The 19,938-nt window shown below is 38.9% G+C and overlaps 1 protein-coding gene across 3 annotated transcripts; it reads left to right on the top strand.

Annotated features, from left to right (window-relative positions):
- Window positions 1–4,034: 4,034 nt before the first annotated feature.
- On the top strand, window positions 4,035–19,598 carry LOC117316525 (RCC1-like G exchanging factor-like protein). 3 transcript variants are annotated; one of them, XM_033871152.1, is made up of 14 exons: window positions 4,035–4,129; window positions 5,136–5,345; window positions 5,753–5,850; window positions 6,229–6,358; window positions 8,838–8,966; window positions 11,219–11,285; window positions 12,453–12,504; window positions 12,710–12,794; window positions 14,490–14,759; window positions 15,453–15,626; window positions 17,289–17,374; window positions 18,212–18,377; window positions 18,627–18,852; window positions 18,952–19,598. In XM_033871152.1, the coding sequence occupies exons 1-12, from the start codon at window positions 4,090–4,092 to the stop codon at window positions 18,287–18,289; spliced, it is 1,419 nt and encodes a 472-aa protein (XP_033727043.1). In that variant the 5' UTR covers window positions 4,035–4,089; the 3' UTR covers window positions 18,290–18,377; window positions 18,627–18,852; window positions 18,952–19,598. The 3 variants fall into 3 exon arrangements, with proteins under 3 accessions (XP_033727043.1, XP_033727044.1, XP_033727045.1); XM_033871153.1 differs by having other exon boundaries at window positions 18,980–19,598; XM_033871154.1 differs by having other exon boundaries at window positions 18,655–18,852.
- Window positions 19,599–19,938: the final 340 nt, after the last annotated feature.

Below are 19,938 nucleotides of genomic sequence, written 5' to 3' on the forward strand. Positions count from 1 at the left end.
TTAGCCTTTTAACCAGTAAAAAACCAAACTGGTTTTTAGCCTTTTGACCATTGAAAAAAGGACTGTTTTAGCCATTTGACAAGTGAAACAGTTTGACATGTGTAAATGAAATAAGTTCTGATAGGCCTTGAAATCCAGGATATATAATTGTAGTATGAATGGGCCAGTTTATATGCAACAGAATGGCCAAGTCTCAGTACTGACCATTCAATATACCCACTTAGTTTTTATCACCAGTAAACAAGTTGTACAAGCTGAGGAATCTAATCAACATTTCAGGTTTGTTCAAGACTGAACAGATAATCTAGCTTGGTACAAATGTTCTACGAAGTGTTGAGCAAATGTTACTGATCGTGCAGCGAACATCTCCTTTTACAGCTGAAGGTTGTGTTCAGGTGAAATTATCTTGAGGGTGGCCATTATCCTTCCAATCTAAAAGTTACCAGGATTGGATAAGCTCTTTGAAGCAGGCTAATCTATGCTATCCCGAGTTTCCTCTGACCCTGCCACCATATGTGGTGTAGGGCGTAGGGCCCCTACACCACACATGGTGTCAGGGTCAGAGGAAACTCGGGCTAAATCTACGCCACAGTCCCTCAGTCTGCAGGCAGTACTCATCAGTCTGATGATACTTATAAGTATATCTAAGATGGACGCTCTGGCCTCTTATTGACGGAGACATGTCCATTTTCTTCCCAATCAAATGACAGGGCAGATTATCACTAAACTTCAAATGTTTTTTTGTAGTTCTGATGAAGGGGTGTCAATTTAAGATGTCTGTGAACTGTTATTTTTGTGCAGATTCTAGTCCACGATGGATACATTGACTTTTGATTAGTTAAGACATGTATACTAAACTCTCAGCCAATTTCAAGCCAATCTCTAATCTTAAGATGCATGGCCAATCTGGCTTCTGATAGTTTGACAACTTTTGACTTCATTCCCAGCATACAAATGTTCCATGACATTTCATGACTATATCAATCTCGGTTACAAAAGGTCTGTTTGATAACAAGGATTACTGAATTGGCATCTGATTGTGTATTTCATGAAGTAAACTGGAGCACCTGAAGAAAACTGAATTGTAGCATAAAGCTTCCTTGAAACCAGGCTGTAAAACTTGTGACAATCTACAAATGAAATGCATGTACAAGTAGACTATGAATGTCAATACTGACCTTAGTCACTAACCGTGGCAAGAACATCAAAGAAAAATGATTTAAAAAAAAACTAATTCTGTACTATTTAATAAGATTTGTAGGACTTATTGTTCCGTTCTCATTTTGTTTCTCGATTTGATTTTCTTTGCTGTAATTTATCGTTCATGTTATAATTTGAACCTAGCACCACTTGTGAGACAGATACATGTTGATCCATTATAATATCCGTTTCCCTCCTGGTCTGAGAGATTTTTTCCTAGAGAGTGTAAATCTCGGAGAAGACTGACCTAATACGTATAATGTCTACCACATGAATCCGTTAGAGATCGAGTTGTATAACATTTAATGTAGCCAGGTGCGAGTTCTGTTCAAATCCTTCGATTGTCATAGAACAAATCGTCTTAAGATTTTATAATTGTTATATCAGAGACGTATATACAAGTCTCTGGTTATATGAGATTGGAGTGCCAATTAACAGAAATTATACTAAAATCAGAAAAAGACCGACAAGTTTACGACTAATCTAACGTACTAAGTACCTCTGTACCAAAGTCACTAGCTGAAAGTGTTCAAAGCCTTACGAGATAATGCTGCAACAGTACGATATACGATCATCAAATTTGAATTTAAATCAATTTTATTGTATAAACAACACACAAAAGGACTGGAAGCAAGTAATCACAACTGATCAATGTCCTCTCCGTAATACTATTATACATAGTATGCAAAAATTAGCAATGACCAAATGATAATCAGCATATAATAATTTTATGATAGAATTTTAATTAGAGCAGAAAAAGAACGTGTAAAAGGAAAAAAGAAGGCGGGGGGGGGGGGGGGGGGGGGGGGGGGGGAGGAACTTGTAGATGAAATGAGAATACGGTCATCGATTAGACCAATGCATTGGAAAGACAGTCCAAAGTCCGCTACATTCAGAATTCATAGTGTGAATATCGGCTCTTGTTCACATTCAGTGTTAATTAAAATTTACAACCAATCCACATACGTTTGTTAAACTGCAACAAACAATTATTAGTTTGTCCAATAGCTGGGGCACCAACGATAACGTATCCGACAAAATATAGAGTACTTATTCCAAACAAGCCCGATATCACGTTCGATACGGAGCAATGTTCCTGGTACCTTCGCTAGTCTTTCTGATTGCAATCAGAAGCCTTGGCTAGCGAAAATGTGTTCTGATCGATTCTACCTCAAGGACAGACAATTGACTCTTTCCCTTCCTAAAACCGGAAATGTTTACCTCGGCACACATTAAACCAACACTTTCCTGGATCTCGAGTCCCCTGTCAGCAAGTGCAATATTTCTTAAGAGAAGTTTCTTTAAAAAAAAAACAAAAAAAAAAACACAATAATTCTTCACAAGATATTTAGCACTACTGTAAGTACATGTAGCGTATGACAGACTTAATATTTGGTAATTTGAAAAAAAGAAAGAAAAAAAGAAAAGAAAAATAAGATTGTGATCTTCCTTCTCCCACACTTCCGGGTAGCCTGTCCAGTCCGTGGGGACTTGAGAATTTGTTACAATCTGCATGTATTTGGACTTCCCCTAGTGTGTATAGCACATTTTGAGACGTCACAGTTTGGTGGCCTTGATTAAAATTCGGTAAAAATGACATAATGCTACAAATGAATTAGCCAACATCAATATCGATACTGTATTTGTAGAAATTCATTGAAATATGATATTCGTACAGAAGTTTTACGAATGAGAGATATTACTTTTACACATAAGAATTTATGAATATTAAAATTTGTCCTGTGGGGCCAACCGGGCTGTTTTTAATTTACGCATGCAAGATTTCAACAATATCTTCTGCAAATACAAACGGCATTAAATTATTTTCAATGTGTTATTCCACGGAGAAATGTCACCCATGTCCAAAATGACGAATGAATTAAGCCAGTTTGATGAAAACCTCACCTCATGCAAATTTGACTGAACCGATAAAAATGACCAAGTCCATGATTTTGAACAATAGAAATGTGAATTTTTCTTAATGATTGATGCGATCGCTGAACTTTTGGCAGGCATTTCCGCCATTACATGGTCCTTTTATTTAAACAGATCATTTTTTCTCTTTCACGGGAGAGTACAAAATGGTGGAGACGTAATGATCACCGATTGGTTGGTTTTTTTTAGAAAATCTGTGTTAAGATAAAGATTTTCGTATTTCAGTATCATGGTTTTTGCTAGTTTTTGACTGATGAAGCAAAATTGCATTAGATGGAGTTTTCACAAACAGAGCTTGGATACACTCGTAAACTCATCGCTTATCATACTCAAATGGACATAGTATAGAAGGCTTTTCAAAATTAATGTTTCAACAGAAGACATATTGTTCAGTTTCATAAAATATCACCAAATCAGCACAAATGTTTAATATAAACTTATAATGATGCTCAGATTAAGTGATACATGTATCATTATTTTTTGCATTTCAAAAGAAAGAAAAACGTGGTCAGATATGTAACTTTCTTTATTTTCCTGATTCTTTAGAAGACCAAAAAATATTATATAGTGGACTCTTTTCCTGAAAAAAATACTGATAACTACGCACCATTCCAAATAAATAGATACATATATATTTATATATATTTATATTAAAACAGTTTAGGCTACTAATGCCCATCGATCTCTGATCTAGTTCAATGCTGTACTGTACAGTATGTCTAGACTATCGATATTTAATATTCAGTTATATTATTAGTGAAACTGGTCAACTAGTCGTCCACCATTATCAATCGTTTATTAATGTTTATTATGTTTCAATTTTTGATCGTTTAAAAAAAACGGATTTATTTACCGTTACCTTTCCGATTTTAGTTCAACCAAGATGGCGGCGCCCATGTGAACACGATTTTTAAAGGTAGCTTTCAAGGATTGTTTGGGTCCGTTTTCTTCCAAATGAATTTGTCATCTTATGTAAAAGGGGCTGTAGTTGGGAGTAAGTATTTGTCACATTTTCTTCTCATTTAATATATTGTGTAAAGGTTGAGAGTAAGGTCCACAGTGTTTTCTTGTTTGCTGCTGCCTAAGTTCCGCTCGAAGATTTGTGGTAATGACTGTTTGGCCCGTTATAATTTCAATATTATCCATTTGTGGATCATGACAACATGTTCAGTTTTGTCATTTCGTTACGATGACACTATAAAAACACCCGCCGGTGGTCAAACATTTCGTGGCCAACGTATGACCTTATCTTCTTATTCTATTATTAACTTAACAAAATAAAAAGATTTTTTTCAATACAACATTTAGATACCTGGATTCAGGAGTTGGCACTCTTCTTTTTATTTTGTTATTTACCTGGATTGTTTAAGAGGCCTCTGTATCTACTATGGATCCTCCTGGAACCAAGCGATGAAACAAAGCATCTTTTTCAACTCTGCAGGACTTGGGTTCTTGGAGAATTTCTCCTTAGGGAGAATTTTCTCTTCTGATTTTTGTTATTAACTTAGGTTATAACAAGTTTAAACAAAACTTAACATTGCAAACCCATTGACGTCTGTACATTCTGTTAACAGGGACTGGTAGATTAATATCAAACCAAACTTTATGAACTCTATAGTGTTAAATTGATTGACCATTACGGATTTTCTTGGATGTAATGGTAGCTAGCAGCATCACTGAATCAATGAGTTGGCATCGTTGAAAGTTAATTCAATCTTTTTGTGATGCATCTTGGTCTTTTCCTATATCAAGATTAGTCCAGACAATGCTCCTGTTGCGGGTCGTGCATGGAGCAGCTGTCATCTGCCCGTTTTTCACCACTGCAGACAAACTTGTAGCCCGAGTTTCCTCTGGTCCTGATACCATGTCTGCTAGGGCCTAGAGGAAACTCAGGCTAACAAATTTGGGGACAAACTGTCAGGTAAACTCGACTCCGACACCAACACTAAATGGGGATATTTGTGGTGACAGTGGGCTAAAACGTGTGTATCATATTTTAGGTACCACCATGTTGTGTAGGAGATGCTCAGTCCTAACCTCATCCACACTGGAAGATTTCTCACATATGCAGAAACGATACATGAAGAGCTGGAAGAAAAGAGTGCAGGTGATTGAGGAAAGGAAAGAACAAGTATTTCAATATGTGAGAGACAATGCTAAGCCTACAGAGAGACTGTATGTATGGGGCTGTGCGACTACAGGGTCTCTTGGTAAGTAAACCCAGGTCATAAGTTCACCGGAAAAAGTAAAATTTATATAGTCTTCCAGCTATTTCCTAGTTCCATTGTATTTCGAAATATTGATTTTTTTAGCCAGGGAGCCGGGTACAGATATTGGCTGCTACTTTTTCTTTTTCAAATATTACCAAAATTAACCATTCTAAAAATGTCAAATTAGCATAATCAGGGATGAGATTTTTCCTCTTTTCAGAGGATTTCCTCTTTTTTGACTCAGTTTCCAAAAAACAAAAACTGTTGGAATCAGTCTGAAAAGCCCCAAAATGATGTTTTTGCAGGTAGGGTTAGTGTTTTTCCTCGTTATGTACTTTCCTCCTTTTTTGGAAAGGCACGAATCTCACCCCTGCATACTGTCAATTCCAAGGATTTTTATATTTCAGGTATATCATCGTACCTTAAGCCAGTAAAAGGACAGAGTTTCATGCAGTGTATGAGGAGACCAGCACGGCTTAAATTCTTTGACAATTATGATATCAAGGTATGCAAGTGACTTTTCCAACCACTGGTATGAGTTGTCTCCCATTTCTCAACAAAAGTTATCATATTGCACAATAGGAGAGATTATATTTTTATTTCATAATTAAAGTACATTATATTGCAATCTTGGCCCACTTTACTCGAGGGTAGGAGTTTGAAGTTTGACACAAGGCTTAGCAGAGTATTGTTCTCCAGTAAAATATTTATAAAGAAATAGTTTTATAGATTTAAAAAGATTTCTGCGGAAATTTGATCAAAAGATACATAAACAAACTTAATTTGTGTAGCCTTTTAACCCTGAAATACAAATTGTAGAACCTTCTTAGTATAGAGGTCATGTACTATGATACCTTAAAAAATGTCTGTTATTGGTTGCTAGGTTACAGAAGCAGCCTGTGGATATGGATTTACTATATTTCTGGCAAAAAAAGGAAAAGAACATTGTGTGTTTGGAACTGGGATCAACACAAACTCGCAGATAGGATTTCATAGAATACATAATGACAAAGGTACTTATATCATCCAGCCATAATGTTGGCCCTGACAATCAGGCTATATGTTTGGGGGAAGATGAAAATCATGCTATAGTAAAGCTGGGGAGAGATGAAGATCATGTTATAGTATAGGTGGGGAGAGATGAAGATCATGCTATAGTATAGGTGGGGGAGAGATGAAGATCATGATGTAGTATTGGTGGGGAGGGATAAAGGTCATGCTATATTATAGGTGGGGAGAGATGAAGATCATGCTGTAGTATTGGTGGGGAGAGATGAAGATCATGCTATAGTATAGGTGGGGAGAGATGAAGATCATGTTATAGTAAAGGTGGGGAGAGATGAAGGTCATGCTATAGTATAGGTGGGGAGAGATGAAGATCATGCTATAGTATAGGTGGGGATAGATGAAGGTCATGCTATAGTATTGGCGGGGAGAGATGAAGATCATGTTATAGTATAGGTGGGGAGAGATGAAGATCATGCTATAGTATAGGTGGGGAGAGATGAAGATCATGCTATATTATAGGTGGGGAGTGATGAAGGTCATGCTATAGTATAGGTGGGGAGTGATGAAGATCATGCTATATTATAGGTGGGGAGTGATGAAGATCATGCTATAGTATAGGTGGGGAGTGATGAAGGTCATGCTATAGTATAGGTGGGGAGTGATGAAGATCATGCTATAGTAAAGGTGGGGAGAGATGAAGATCATGCTGTAGTATTGGTGGGGAGAGATGAAGATCATGCTATATTATAGGTGGGGAGTGATGAAGATCATGCTGTAGTATAGGTGGGGGAGAGATGAAGATCATGCTATAGTATTGGTGGGGAGAGATGAAGATCATGCTGTAGTATAGATGGGGGAGAGATGAAGATCATGTTATAGTATAGGTGGGGAGAGATGAAGGTCATGCTATATTATAGGTGGGGAGAGATGAAGATCATGCTATAGTATAGGTGGAGAGAGATGAGGATCATGCTATAGTATAGATGGGGGAGAGATGAAGATCATGCTATAGTATAGGTGGGGAGAGATGAAGATCATGCTATATTATAGGTGGGGAGAGATGAAGATCATGTTATAGTATAGGTGGGGAGAGATGAAGATCATGCTATGTATAGGTGGGGAGAGATGAAGATCATGCTATAGTAAAGGTGGGGAGTGATGAAGATCATGCTATAGTATTGGTGGGGAGAGATGAAGATCATGCTGTAGTATAGGTGGGGAGAGATGAAGATCATGCTGTAGTATAGATGGGGAGAGATGAAGATCATGCTATAGTATTGGTGGGGAGAGATGAAGGTCATGCTATAGTATTGGTGGGGAGAGATGAAGGTCATGCTATAGTATAGGTGGGGAGTGATGAAGATCATGCTATATTATAGGTGGGGAGTGATAAAGATCATGCTATAGTATAGGTGGGGAGAGATGAAGATCATGCTATGTATAGGTGGGGAGTGATGAAGATCATGCTATATTATAGGTGGGGAGAGATGAAGATCATGCTATATTATAGGTGGGGAGTGATGAAGGTCATGCTATAGTATAGGTGGGGAGAGATGAAGATCATGCTATAGTAAAGGTGGGGAGAGATGAAGATCATGCTATAGTAAAGGTGGGGAGAGATGAAGATCATGCTATAGTATAGGTGGGGAGTGATGAAGATCATGCTATATTATAGGTGGGGAGTGATGAAGATCATGCTATAGTATTGGTGTGTGTATGGAGGGGGAGGGGAGAATGAAGATTATGCTGTAGTATAATAGGTAGATTCAGAAAAGTTAGAGTGGGCTCAGCTTGAAGCAGCGAGAATTATAACTGGTTTACCTTCTTATGCGAAAAATGAATCTTTATATATTGAATCAGGACTTGAACTCCTTTCTGATAGAAGGGCCAGAAGAAAACTGCAATTGTTATGCAAGATGAACAGTAATTTGACTCTAAGCTATCTATCAAATTTATTTGAAGACTTGGCTTTGGATATAAATAATTATGTGTTCGAACATGTGCAGGTTTTCATCAAATCCAGCAAAAGATTTTAAACATGCAATTTGTGTCTATCTTTATATCACTATTTGCATAATTATGTAAAATTGACTTATTTAAACTTTGAATTTGTAAATGTCTACGTCATCAATTGTGTAAAATGTTTTGCTGATAGGAGATGGCTTCATAAGTTGTCATAACTTGTGCCAAATCCTTTGTGCCTATTTTGGACAATAAATATGTTTAAAGTCAAAGTATAATAGGAGTTATTTCCCCTTACCCCTAAAAGACAATAATGACATTTGCGCTATTTATAACATCTTTTATCATATTGGTTTTAAACTTCTAATCACACTACAAACTGGAAACGATTGAAATACTACTTGCTACGCCAACTCTTCCCCATGGCACCACCAGGGAGCAATGTCAAAGGATAATTGTTACATCCTTGGTCCTCAAAGTTACAGATATTGATACTTTAATATTATCATTGTGATGTTACAGGAAAAGGACTTGATTACATCATAGAACCAATAAAGATTGATGTTCCGTTTGATAACCCAGACACCACTAGAGTGACGCAGGCTGCCTGTGGACGTGCCCATACGATCTTACTAACAAACAATGAAGGAGGTTGGTCATCAGCTACGTTATTTTGTTCTCATGTTTTTAAAATTGAGTTATGCCCCTTTTATTAATCCTCCACAGGGGACTGGAGGGACGATGGGTTTGTGTCATATCTGTCCGTCATTCTGCACCGTTGCCTGGGCCCTAACAACACTACCTTTCATTCTTGGAACAGGGTTTCACTTAAGTAAGACGAAGTGTCACTCGGAACTACATATTTGACCTTTGACCTATATGAAATAATCTCATCCTTGTTAGATCTACTTCAATGCTTGTCACCGGAATATCATATATGCGGCATGGATTCACATATGTGAGGCAGTCATCAAAAATAGGTTACTCAGACTTACATTTTGACCTCTGACCTAAATCGAAGTAATAGCTTGTCTGGTGTCAGTCTCCTTCACTACTTGTCATTGGAATACCTTATATAGCACATTTGTTAACCTATCTGAGTCAGTGTGCCATGTACCTGTGTTTTTCCTGTCTATATAATTTGGTGGCAATTGAAACGACCCCATTTCCAGTGCATCTTAGCCTTATTTTTCCCAAAAGGAGGTTGAAATTTTCCATTATGTCCTAAGATTAAAACTTATTAAAACAAGAGATCCCAGAGGGATCTTGGCGCCCACCATTGAACGATCTTTATAGGTTCCATGTCAGATTGATCTTTTCTCTATTTTTCCCTTCCTCTTACTAATCTGTGTAAATTGAGAAACATCCCTCTAGTACTTTTCAAACAAGGGGAAGCTATATATGAAATTTGAGAAAGATCCCTTCAGTACTTTCTGAGAAATAACGATATCAAATTTCAATTGTCATAATCCAAGATGGCTGCCTGTCGGCCATGTTGTTTTCCAATTGGTCTCAAAATGCAGTATGCATAACTAGGCATCAAGGGGAACCTACATATGAAATTTGAGAAAGATCCCTTCAGCACTTTCTGAGAAATAGTGATAACAAATTCCAAATGTCAAAATCCAAGATGGCTGCCTTTCGGCCATGTTGTTTTCCGATTGGTCTCAAAATGCAATATGCATAACCAGGGACCAAGGGGAACCTACATATGAAATTTGAGAAAGATCCCTTCAGTACTTTCTGAGAAATAGCGATAACAAACTTCAATTGTCAAAATCCAAGATGGCTGCCTGTCGGCCATGTTGTTTTCCGATTGGTCTCAAAATGCGATATGCATAACTAGGCACCAAGGGGAACATACATATGAAATTTGAGAAAGATCCCTTCAGTACTTTCTGAGGATTAGCGATAACAAGAATTGTTTACGGACGGACGGAGGGACGGATGGAGGGACGGACGGACGACAGACGACGGACCACGGACGGAGTTCGATTTGAATAGCCCACCATCTGATGATGGTGGGCTAAAAAAAAACCAGAACAATTATGGCAGATATTGCTCAAAATAGATCAGCAAAAGGACAGTTAAGGGTCAAGGTTGTTGTGTGCCTTGTCAAGCTAGAATTTACATTATAAAACCGGTAAGCATGGCTCATGAAATAATTATCAACAAGTGACTTTTTAACCTAATTTACACGTAAAACATTCCCAATTTGTTCAATTAGATTTTCCCAAAATATTGAGGAAAAACACTGTGTACCAAGAATTAGATAGACAATTAATATAATTGATGATAGAAGAATTGAAACTCATTTTAAAGTACACAAAATATCATCATAAGTTTTATAAACTACGAGCTCTTTCTCTAATATCATACCGAGGTGTTCAAACTGGAAAACTGGAGATTTTAGGACTCACACAACTAAATATTTTACTTCATGTTATTACTAGTGACTCCATCCCTTCATTAGCTCGTTTGAAGTTTAAATGATGTGAAATTTGTATCAAATTAAAGTTTGAAGTTTTTTCTATTGGATAAATGACGGCAAATAAGAGCACACGGGTACTCGAAAGACAGTAACCCTGACATTTACAGTACACTTGGGAACCCCCACCTGGGAAATTCCCACCTATTTACACCTGGAATCCTATGTCATTCTAATTTTAGAAGGAGTGTAGATTTTTGATTTCCCAAATCTCAAGACCCTACTCTTTATTCTCACATATAGAAAGTACCCATTTCATGTGTTATTTTCTCAGGAAAACAGCTACGAACCTAAGAAACATGTTTTCTTCAGGGACTTGGTTCAGATGAAACATCAGCTGATTGGCTGACTTAGTTGTGTGATCAGTCCTTGACAGTAGGTCGTAAAATGTGAAATTCTTTCTTTGACTTTACAGCTTTCAGTTTGGGAAACAATGCATATGGCCAGTGTGGGAGAACCATTGTAGAGGGAGAACTTTACAGGTAGGTTGTCTTTATTACTGTTAAAACAAAATTTCATGTGAGATTTATTTTCAAATTGCTATCCGAATGCAAATCCTTCGCAATTATTTGTAGGAAATAACAAGTTTGGATGTCAGGCAAGCTATCTGCTACAATATAGGTCTCTTGTAGAGTCCATCAATCTAATAGCGAATTCGAAGTCATTTCCAGATCAGCGTTCATGCATTTGCAAATATGTCTGAAAAGGTAAGGTCGTGAAATAATGTATTCACGAAATCTGTATGATTTACAGCAACTACAGCTACTGTGAAGTTGATATGGTCAAAAGCCTCTGACATTCAAACAAAACAATAATTCTAACTCGATTAAACAATTTTAAGAATAACAAATAAAACAGACCTTTTCATGAAAAAAAAAATGAAAAAAAATAATACACAGTCAAAGTTTATTTAATTCATGGACAAATCCTACAGAGATCTAAGGAGTAGAAATTGACACATGGAGACAAGGTAAATGATGAATTTGTACCGATCTGTAGTTAGGTAAAATTCTATGGTAATATATATAGAGGCTCACTGGAGTCATATTTTGTAATTATTTATTGATGTTATGTGATCACGATACAGCGTTATTTGTGTTACTGATGTGCTATGTGCGAGTAGGACCCCAGGGTGTAAGAATTTTACCTGGTCATTACACGATACATAAGGGGTGACTAAATTTGGGATCTTATTTTTCTCCTCTTTTTCTAAAAAACTTTCTGCCATCTAATGTGACAATGCCTAACATTTGGCCATTATTTGAGCGTTTGCCCATGTGAGGAAGGTTTTGGGTTATGTCCCCTGGATGAGACCTAACAGAGTCTTTAAAAATGGTAGTTTTTACTTAATTTTTGCTTAAAGCTCAGCATTTTAGGGAGCATGATGACTGTTTTGCCTGTTGTTAGTAATGATATATTATTATTTTTAAAATGTGATCGATGAGGTGTCCTGCTGGATGGCAGTATGCTTCAGTGAGGCAGCACTATAAAGTCGGCATCAGTTTCGTGCTATCACAAGGAGGCAAACAAGAACATTATGCAGCTTCCCCTGTGTGGGAAGCTGTCCTTAAGTGACCTTAAGTGTTCATAGGACATTAAACAATACAAAAAAACAATCCTTTATTGACTTTTAAACATTTCATTATTAGGTACAGCTCACAGATACAACAGATTAGGGATTTACCTGACAATGTCACAAAGGTAAGTCAAACATTCTTATACAATGTATATAAAAAGTTATTAAATAATGTAATAATGTAATGAAAAATTTTGAATCAGTCCTTTTCATACAGGTTATATTATTAATTAAAAAATTTAATTTAAATAAGTATTCAAAGTTATTATGATCATCTATATAGTTTCATTAAAAACTTCACTGTTACTACACATATGTATGATGATGTAGGTTGTCTGTGGACAAGACCACACCTTGTTTCTGACAAAGGCAGGAGAGGTATACAGCTGTGGTTTGGGAGCTGATGGACAGACAGGTAAGCTAATTACCATCTCTCTCTCTCTCTCTCTCTCTCTCTCTCTCTCTCTCTCTCTCTCTCTCTCTCTCTCTCTCTCTCTCTCTCTTGGTTTAGGAGCTAATGGACAGACACTCTCTCTCTCTCTCTCTTGGTTTAGGAGCTAATGGACAGACAGATCAGTTTATTTATAGCTCACTCCTGTGGTTTAGGAGCTAATGAACAGACAGGTGAGTTTATTTAAAGCTCACTCCCGTGGTTTAGGAGCTAATGGACAGACAGGTAAATAATATAATAACTTTGACTAATTATTATACTAGTTTATTCTAGTATGTCTTAGGTAAGTTCTAACCATACTGTCCAGGTCAGGCCAGGTCCTGGTGGGTTGGAGACACTGTCAGGTCAGGTCAGGTCAGGTCAGGTCCTGGTGGGTTGGAGACACTGTCAGGTCAGGTCAGGTCCTGGTGGGTTGGAGACACTGCCTGGTCAGGCCAGGTCCTGTTGGGTTGGAGACACTGCCAGGTCAGGTCAGGTTCTGGTGGGTTGGAGACACTGCCTGGTCAGGTCAGGTCCTGGTGGGTTGGAGACACTGTCAGGTCAGGTCAGGTCAGGTCCTGGTGGGTTGGAGACACTGTCAGGTCAGGTCAGGTCCTGGTGGGTTGGAGACACTGCCTGGTCAGGTCAGGTCCTGGTGGGTTGGAGACACTGTCAGGTCAGGTCAGGTCCTGGTGGGTTGGAGACACTGCCTGGTCAGGTCCTGGTGGGTTGGAGACACTGCCTGGTCAGGTCCTGGTGGGTTGGGGACACTGTCTGGTCAGGTCCTGGTGGGTTGGAGACACTGTCTGGTCAGGTCAGGTCCTGGTGGGTTGGAGACACTGTCTGGTCAGGTCCTGGTGGGTTGGAGACACTGCCTGGTCAGGTCCTGGTGGGTTGGAGACACTGCCTGGTCAGGTCAGGTCCTGGTGGGTTGGAGACACTGCCTGGTCAGGTCCTGTTGGGTTGGGGACACTGCCTGGTCAGGTCCAGGTGGGTTGGAGACACTGTCTGGTCATGTCAGGTCTTGGTGAGTTAGAGACACTGCCTGGTCAGGTCAGGTCCTGGTGGGTTAGAGACACTGTCTGGTCAGGTCCTGGTGGGTTGAGGACACTGCCAGGTCAGGTCCTGGTGGTTGGAGACACTGCCTGGTCAGGTCAGGTCCTGGTGGGGTGGAGACACTGTCAGGTCAGGTCTGGTCCTGGTGGGATGGAGACACTTCCTGGTCAGGTCAGGTCCTGGTGGGTTGGGGACACTGCCTGGTCAGGTCCTGGTGGGTTGGGGACACTGTCAGGTCAGGTCAGGTCCTGGTGGGTTGGGGACACTGTCAGGTCAGGTCAGGTCCTGGTGGGTTGGAGACACTGCCTGGTCAGGTCCTGGTGGGTTGGAGACACTGCCTGGTCAGGTCCTGGTGGGTTGGAGACACTGTCTGGTGAGGTCCTGGTGGGTTGGAGACACTGTCTGGTCAGGTCAGGTCCTGGTGGGTTGGAGACACTGCCTGGTCAGGTCAGGTCCTGGTGGGTTGGAGACACTGCCTGGTCAGGTCAGGTCCTGGTGGGCTGGAGACACTGCCTGGTCAGGTCAGGTCCTGGTGGGTTGGAGACACTGGTTTCTAACATTACTGTCCTGGTCAGCCTCATAATTACACTGATTTTCTCATTTTCTTTTTGTTCTTTCTAACAGGTTTAGGTCATTATAACTGTGAACATCGGCCAACCCTAGTACAAGGTGACCTTCAGGGTGTCAAGGTCAAGGACATCGGTGGTGCCGCTGACTGTGTACTAGCTGTGTCAGAACAAGGAGAACTGTTTGGTTGGGGAAATTCAGAATACAATCAGCTTAGTATGATCACAGACACTACCCAGGTGAATGTACCGCGTCATTTACCTGTGGACAGGTGTGGCAAGGTCAGCAAGGCGGTAGCGGGAGGCTCAATGTGTGCTGTGTTAACAGGTAAAAATAAAGTAGATTATGGAGGGGAAAAACCATTATTATTATCCTATCAGATTACATTCCGTCATCGTCGATAATAAATTTCATCAACATTCCTTAATTAAAGGAATTCCTCATTTTAAAGATTTTCTAGAGGAAAGCATTATTGTATTTAAGGAAATAATCTTAATAATTAGTTGGTAATATTCGTGAGGGATTTAGTTATGCTATACTCGCCGGTCATTACATATAGCGCAAATGTAAATACTAAGCTAATATTCATATATACATGGAAATGTATAGCAGTGTTTACTGTACTCCTATAACATAAGAGGCCGCTGGTCGGCTCTTTTTCTACTGCGACTTCCGACTGCGACACGGCACCTGTCAAAAGTATCTCGCCGTGTAAAACCTCTAACGTTGTTGGAGTATGTTTACTGCAGAATGGTTACAAGGAGTGATTGGACGAAATTTAAAACCAGCGATCTTTTACCAACAACTACTCAGTAGTAACGGAACTCTCCTTAATACAGTTAAGATATTTGGTTAAGAATGTTGTGACTGCGGCCTGGACTTTCATTACATCATTCCATTCATAATTTGATCAAATATATGTCAAATAATTTAATAAAATGAATGAATTCATGAAATAGAGCTATGATTGTCCACTCTTGGTAAAATCACGTGATATTTTCTGTTTACATTGCGTTACAGAGGAAGGCTACGTCTATGTGTGGGGATATGGAATTCTCGGGAAAGGTCCAAATTTGGAATCAACATCTAGTCCTGAGAAAATTCCTCCCTCTTTGTTTGGACAGTATGATTTGGACGCTCAGAGTAAACTGGTGGATATTGCCTGTGGCATCGGTCACTTCATGGCCTTATCAGGTAGGTCTGAAACTGGTCTCTGTAGAGTCACCCAATGAACAGCCAGGGTCATTTTGAGGTGGGCCTCCTTATGATAATGGGTGACAACTTCACTGAACAACATATGAGAGGGCAGTTGCATGTGATGCAGAGCAATTACGGTAAAGTGTCTTGCCCAAAGAAAGGGTCTGGGGTAGTCGAGTGGTTAACTCTTTCAGTACCGCTGTCGACTATAGTCGACATACAACATACAAATGTGCTCTCTCTTCCCCGTTGTCGACTATAGTCAACATGATTTCAAGCTCCGTCTTTTTAAGTTTTTAAAGTTTTTAAAGTGTTGATTTGTTGAAAGCATCAACCAACTTATACAATTACCAAATGCAATGACCTATAAAATGCGTTCAAAACTTTTGAAACAAACACTTTGGTTGATCAATTATTTTTCACTTCGTTGTGTTACGTGTTTTTTGGTAGAGTAATAGTTGATATTTTCTCAATATGTTCTTAATGTAAACAATATGGCGGCTTGCTACATTTGCATTTTAGATATCAGAGTCTAGGACGTTTCAGTGTGTTAATTTGATCTAGATCTTATTTTGTTAAATAATTCTTAATCATGTACAAAGATAACACTGACCTCTGTATGAAAAAACAACACACCAAAATGCACATGTAGTCTGCCATTTTGTTTAAACTTCTGGGGGCGAGGCTAATAACTACTTCCGGTACGGAATCCGGAAAGGACGCAAAGTACGGAAAGAGTTAAGGTGTCCCGACACTTCATCACTAGCCCTCCAACCCTGGATTGTGAGTTCGAAACCTACGTGGGGCAGTTACCAGGTACTGACCATAGGCTGGTGGTTTTTCTCCGGGTACTCCGGCTTTCCTCCACCTCCAAAACCTGGCACGTCCCTAAATGACCCTGGCTGTTAATAGGACGTTAAACAAAAGAAACAAAGTTGCCCAAAGACACAAACATGAAAGCACAGATTGGCCAGCTTCTCAGGCTTCCTGAGAAACACAAATTATCACAGATATGGAGTTTGAACCACATTACCATTGGTTCTCGACTGATATTCTATTGCACGAGGCAGGAGGCAGAGAGAAATAGAACATCGGTCGATTACCAGTACTGAGGGTGAAATATTCTGGACTAATGCACGGACAACCTTGATATATTTGTTTTATTACATAATCACTAAAACACACATAGCATAAACATCTCCTAACTCTGAAGCCAACTCGGCCTCACTGATTATCATATCCAAACTCGCTCCCGACATTCCAATAAGTCTTTGAAAATTCGCATTGAATAGTTTCATCACACTTTTCTTGCTTTTACTGTCGCACTGCCTCAGCTAGTCTGTCGATTTCGTCTTTATTGGTAACTCCAAATCTGGACTTTCCTAGAAGTCTGTTGCTGTCTGGCAGTGTTGACATCTGAGTGACTTAGATGCTTGAAATGGTAGGACTAAATTTCGAAACATGATAGGTGTTCAATACAGTGTATTCTGCTTTATTTGGTTGCCTATTTACCCAATTAACCGGCTTATGCAATAAGTAGTTCGCACTTCAATATAGCTTATGCGTATAGGAAAATCAAACGCATTATATGATAATATACATGTATACATGTATATATCTTTATTGATAGATAACCAGGGGTCATTCTTTGATTTTCAGATTCTGGTAATCTTTATGCCTGGGGAAAGAACAGAAGCGGCTGTTTGGGATTGTACGTACAGCGGGACCAGTTCTTCCCTCTTAAGGTGAGTTTTTTGTCATGTCACCAGTGGAACACAGACATACAATCTATTTTTAACTCCTTTTCATCTGTTGATCCCAGTATGTCTAAACAGTTATAAACTAATAGCTTAAGGAAAGCCAGGTCTATATTGAATATACCTAAAACAACATGGCTGCCTGTAAATGTTTCTTAATTAGAGCCATGGCCCTGGCTGTTCTTTACGTCATAGTTAACACTGCAACAAACACACATTATAAAAACCTGTGTGAAAAGCATGGTAGCTTTTTCTGCTCTGATATTTTGTTGTCCAAGAATTCCTCATTTTCATCTTTTCAACATACATTTATGGTAGTAGAAAATTGTAAAGAATAAACTTAATGAATTATAATGTTAAAATCATTGAGGGACCCATTTTGTACATTGGAAGATGTTTTTGAACTAATCATCAAAAAATGTTTCTCTTTAACCCTAAGTGTTTTTAGAGCAAAAAAAAATTAAATATAAAAAAGTCTTACGATGGTTAAGCCAGATAAATTAACTCGAATTCCTTGCCCTTATAAACTGGTAATTAATTTGAGTTCTCCCTCAACCCCCAGTTACTTTTTCAAGATGGAAGTGGGAACCTGCTGCCTCCCTCCTCCTTACCCTCATCTTATTAGGGTCTAGGTTTTGATCAGTTTCCCTATTCACCTCATTCAAAGACAATTATTGTAGATCAGCTTTAGTAGAATGAGTAAAGCAGACATGGTCTTTAGGTTCTCAAATTAGAAATAAAACATTTGTGCTGTTCATATTAGGTCAAAAATAGTATTACAGCTAAGTAGGAAATATTAACTTGAGGTTAACATTCTGCTTACAGGTGTCAATGCCAGCAGAAACTTACTCGATAGTTTGTGGAGTAGATCACAACGTGGCCTTCTGTAGATCATTCGCGTGATTAGTGATTAGATTTGTCGTAGAATCAATGATTCCGGAAATATAACACAGGACCTGGGGGAAAAGAGGACGGATTGATGGAGATACCGGTGATGTCACATGATTGATGTCGCAGATTGATGGAGATATAGGTGATGTCACGGATGATGGAGATACCGGTGATGTCACATGATTGATGTCGCAGATTGATGGAGATACCGGTGATGTCACATGATTGATGTCGCAGATTGATGGAGATACCGGTGATGTCACATGATTGATGTCGCAGATTGATGGAGATATAGGTGATGTCACGGATGATGGAGATACAGGTGATGTCACGGATGATGGAGATACAGGTGATGTCACATATTGATGGAGATACAGGTGATGTCACGGATTGATGGAGATACAGGTGATGTCACATGATTGATGGAGATATAGGTGATGTCACGGATTGATGGAGATATAGGTGATGTCACGGATTGATGGAGATAAAGGTGATGTCACGGATTGATGGAGATACAGGTGATGTCACATATTGATGGAGATACAGGTGATGTCACAGGATTGATGGAGATACAGGTGATGTCACATTATTTATGTCACAGATTGATGGAGATACAGGTGATGTCACAGGATTGATGGAGATACAGGTGATGTCACGGATTGATTGAGATACAGGTGATGTCACGGATTGATGGAGATACAGGTGATGTCACGGATTGATGGAGATATAGGTGATGTCACATGATTGATGGAGATACAGGTGATGTCACATATTGACCTATGTATTTTTCAAGCTCCATACATTGATATACATCCATATCTGAAAGGCAATATATGGATAATGTATGAATATCAACTGTCACATCGGTCCAATTTGTACTTAAACCATTACACAATCAAATGTAAGTTTCAACAGTATGTATATTTGTTTGAAATGTGAAGGGAAAAAACATGTCTTAATTGAGATATCGTGTGCTAATTCTGACATCACTCACTAATTGAAACATTACTCACTAATTTGTGACATCTCTGGCTATTGTGCCATCTCTGGCTAATGTGACATCTCTGGCTATTGTGACATCTCTCACTAATTGTGATATTCACTTCAGGATCAGAAGATGTACCTGTTATCCTAGGAGTAACAACAGGACAGTGATGGAATATTGAGAGAATGTGCGAGAATTAGGTATAAAAAATGTGTGATAGAATGCGAGGTGTGAGAGAATGCGTGTGGATGTTGAATGTGTATGTGAAAGTTTGTTGTTGAGGTTTATATTTATTTGTAAGATATATTTGATCATTAAAACAGTTTTATAGCGTGATCAGTGTTGATGGTTTTTTATGCTGATCGTTTGACCAAACATTGCAATCTCCCAGAGTTACTTCCCTTTATTTAACTGTGTCAGTATGGTAAAGTGATATAGCTCAACTGTTGATGGGGGCTGAGAATGGGCCCAAAGAACTGGTGTAGTACAGAATCAGTCATTTTGTATGTCCATGGTGTTGATTATGATATTCAAGGGATAGTTCCCAGTGTGTCAATATCTAATATGATGGATGACAAACATACAACAGAGGGATACAAGACAGATGAAAACTGGTTTTATGGTCTTCATTAGTAATCTCGTTGATAAATATTCAATTTCCTTGTGCGAAATGTAG

The sequence above is a fragment of the Pecten maximus genome, chromosome 18, assembly GCF_902652985.1.
Source record: "Pecten maximus chromosome 18, xPecMax1.1, whole genome shotgun sequence".
NCBI classification, from domain to species: Eukaryota; Metazoa; Mollusca; class Bivalvia; order Pectinida; family Pectinidae; genus Pecten; species Pecten maximus.

Bases quoted from the DNA above. Each gene is read 5' to 3' on its own strand.
- LOC117316525 (XM_033871152.1), top strand. From the start codon at position 4,090: ATGAATTTGTCATCTTATGTAAAAGGGGCTGTAGTTGGGA. The intron at 8,967-11,218 runs GTTGGTCATCAG...TTGACTTTACAG, and splicing joins ACTAACAAACAATGAAGGAG to CTTTCAGTTTGGGAAACAAT. The intron at 12,795-14,489 runs GTAAGCTAATTA...TCTTTCTAACAG, and splicing joins GGGAGCTGATGGACAGACAG to GTTTAGGTCATTATAACTGT.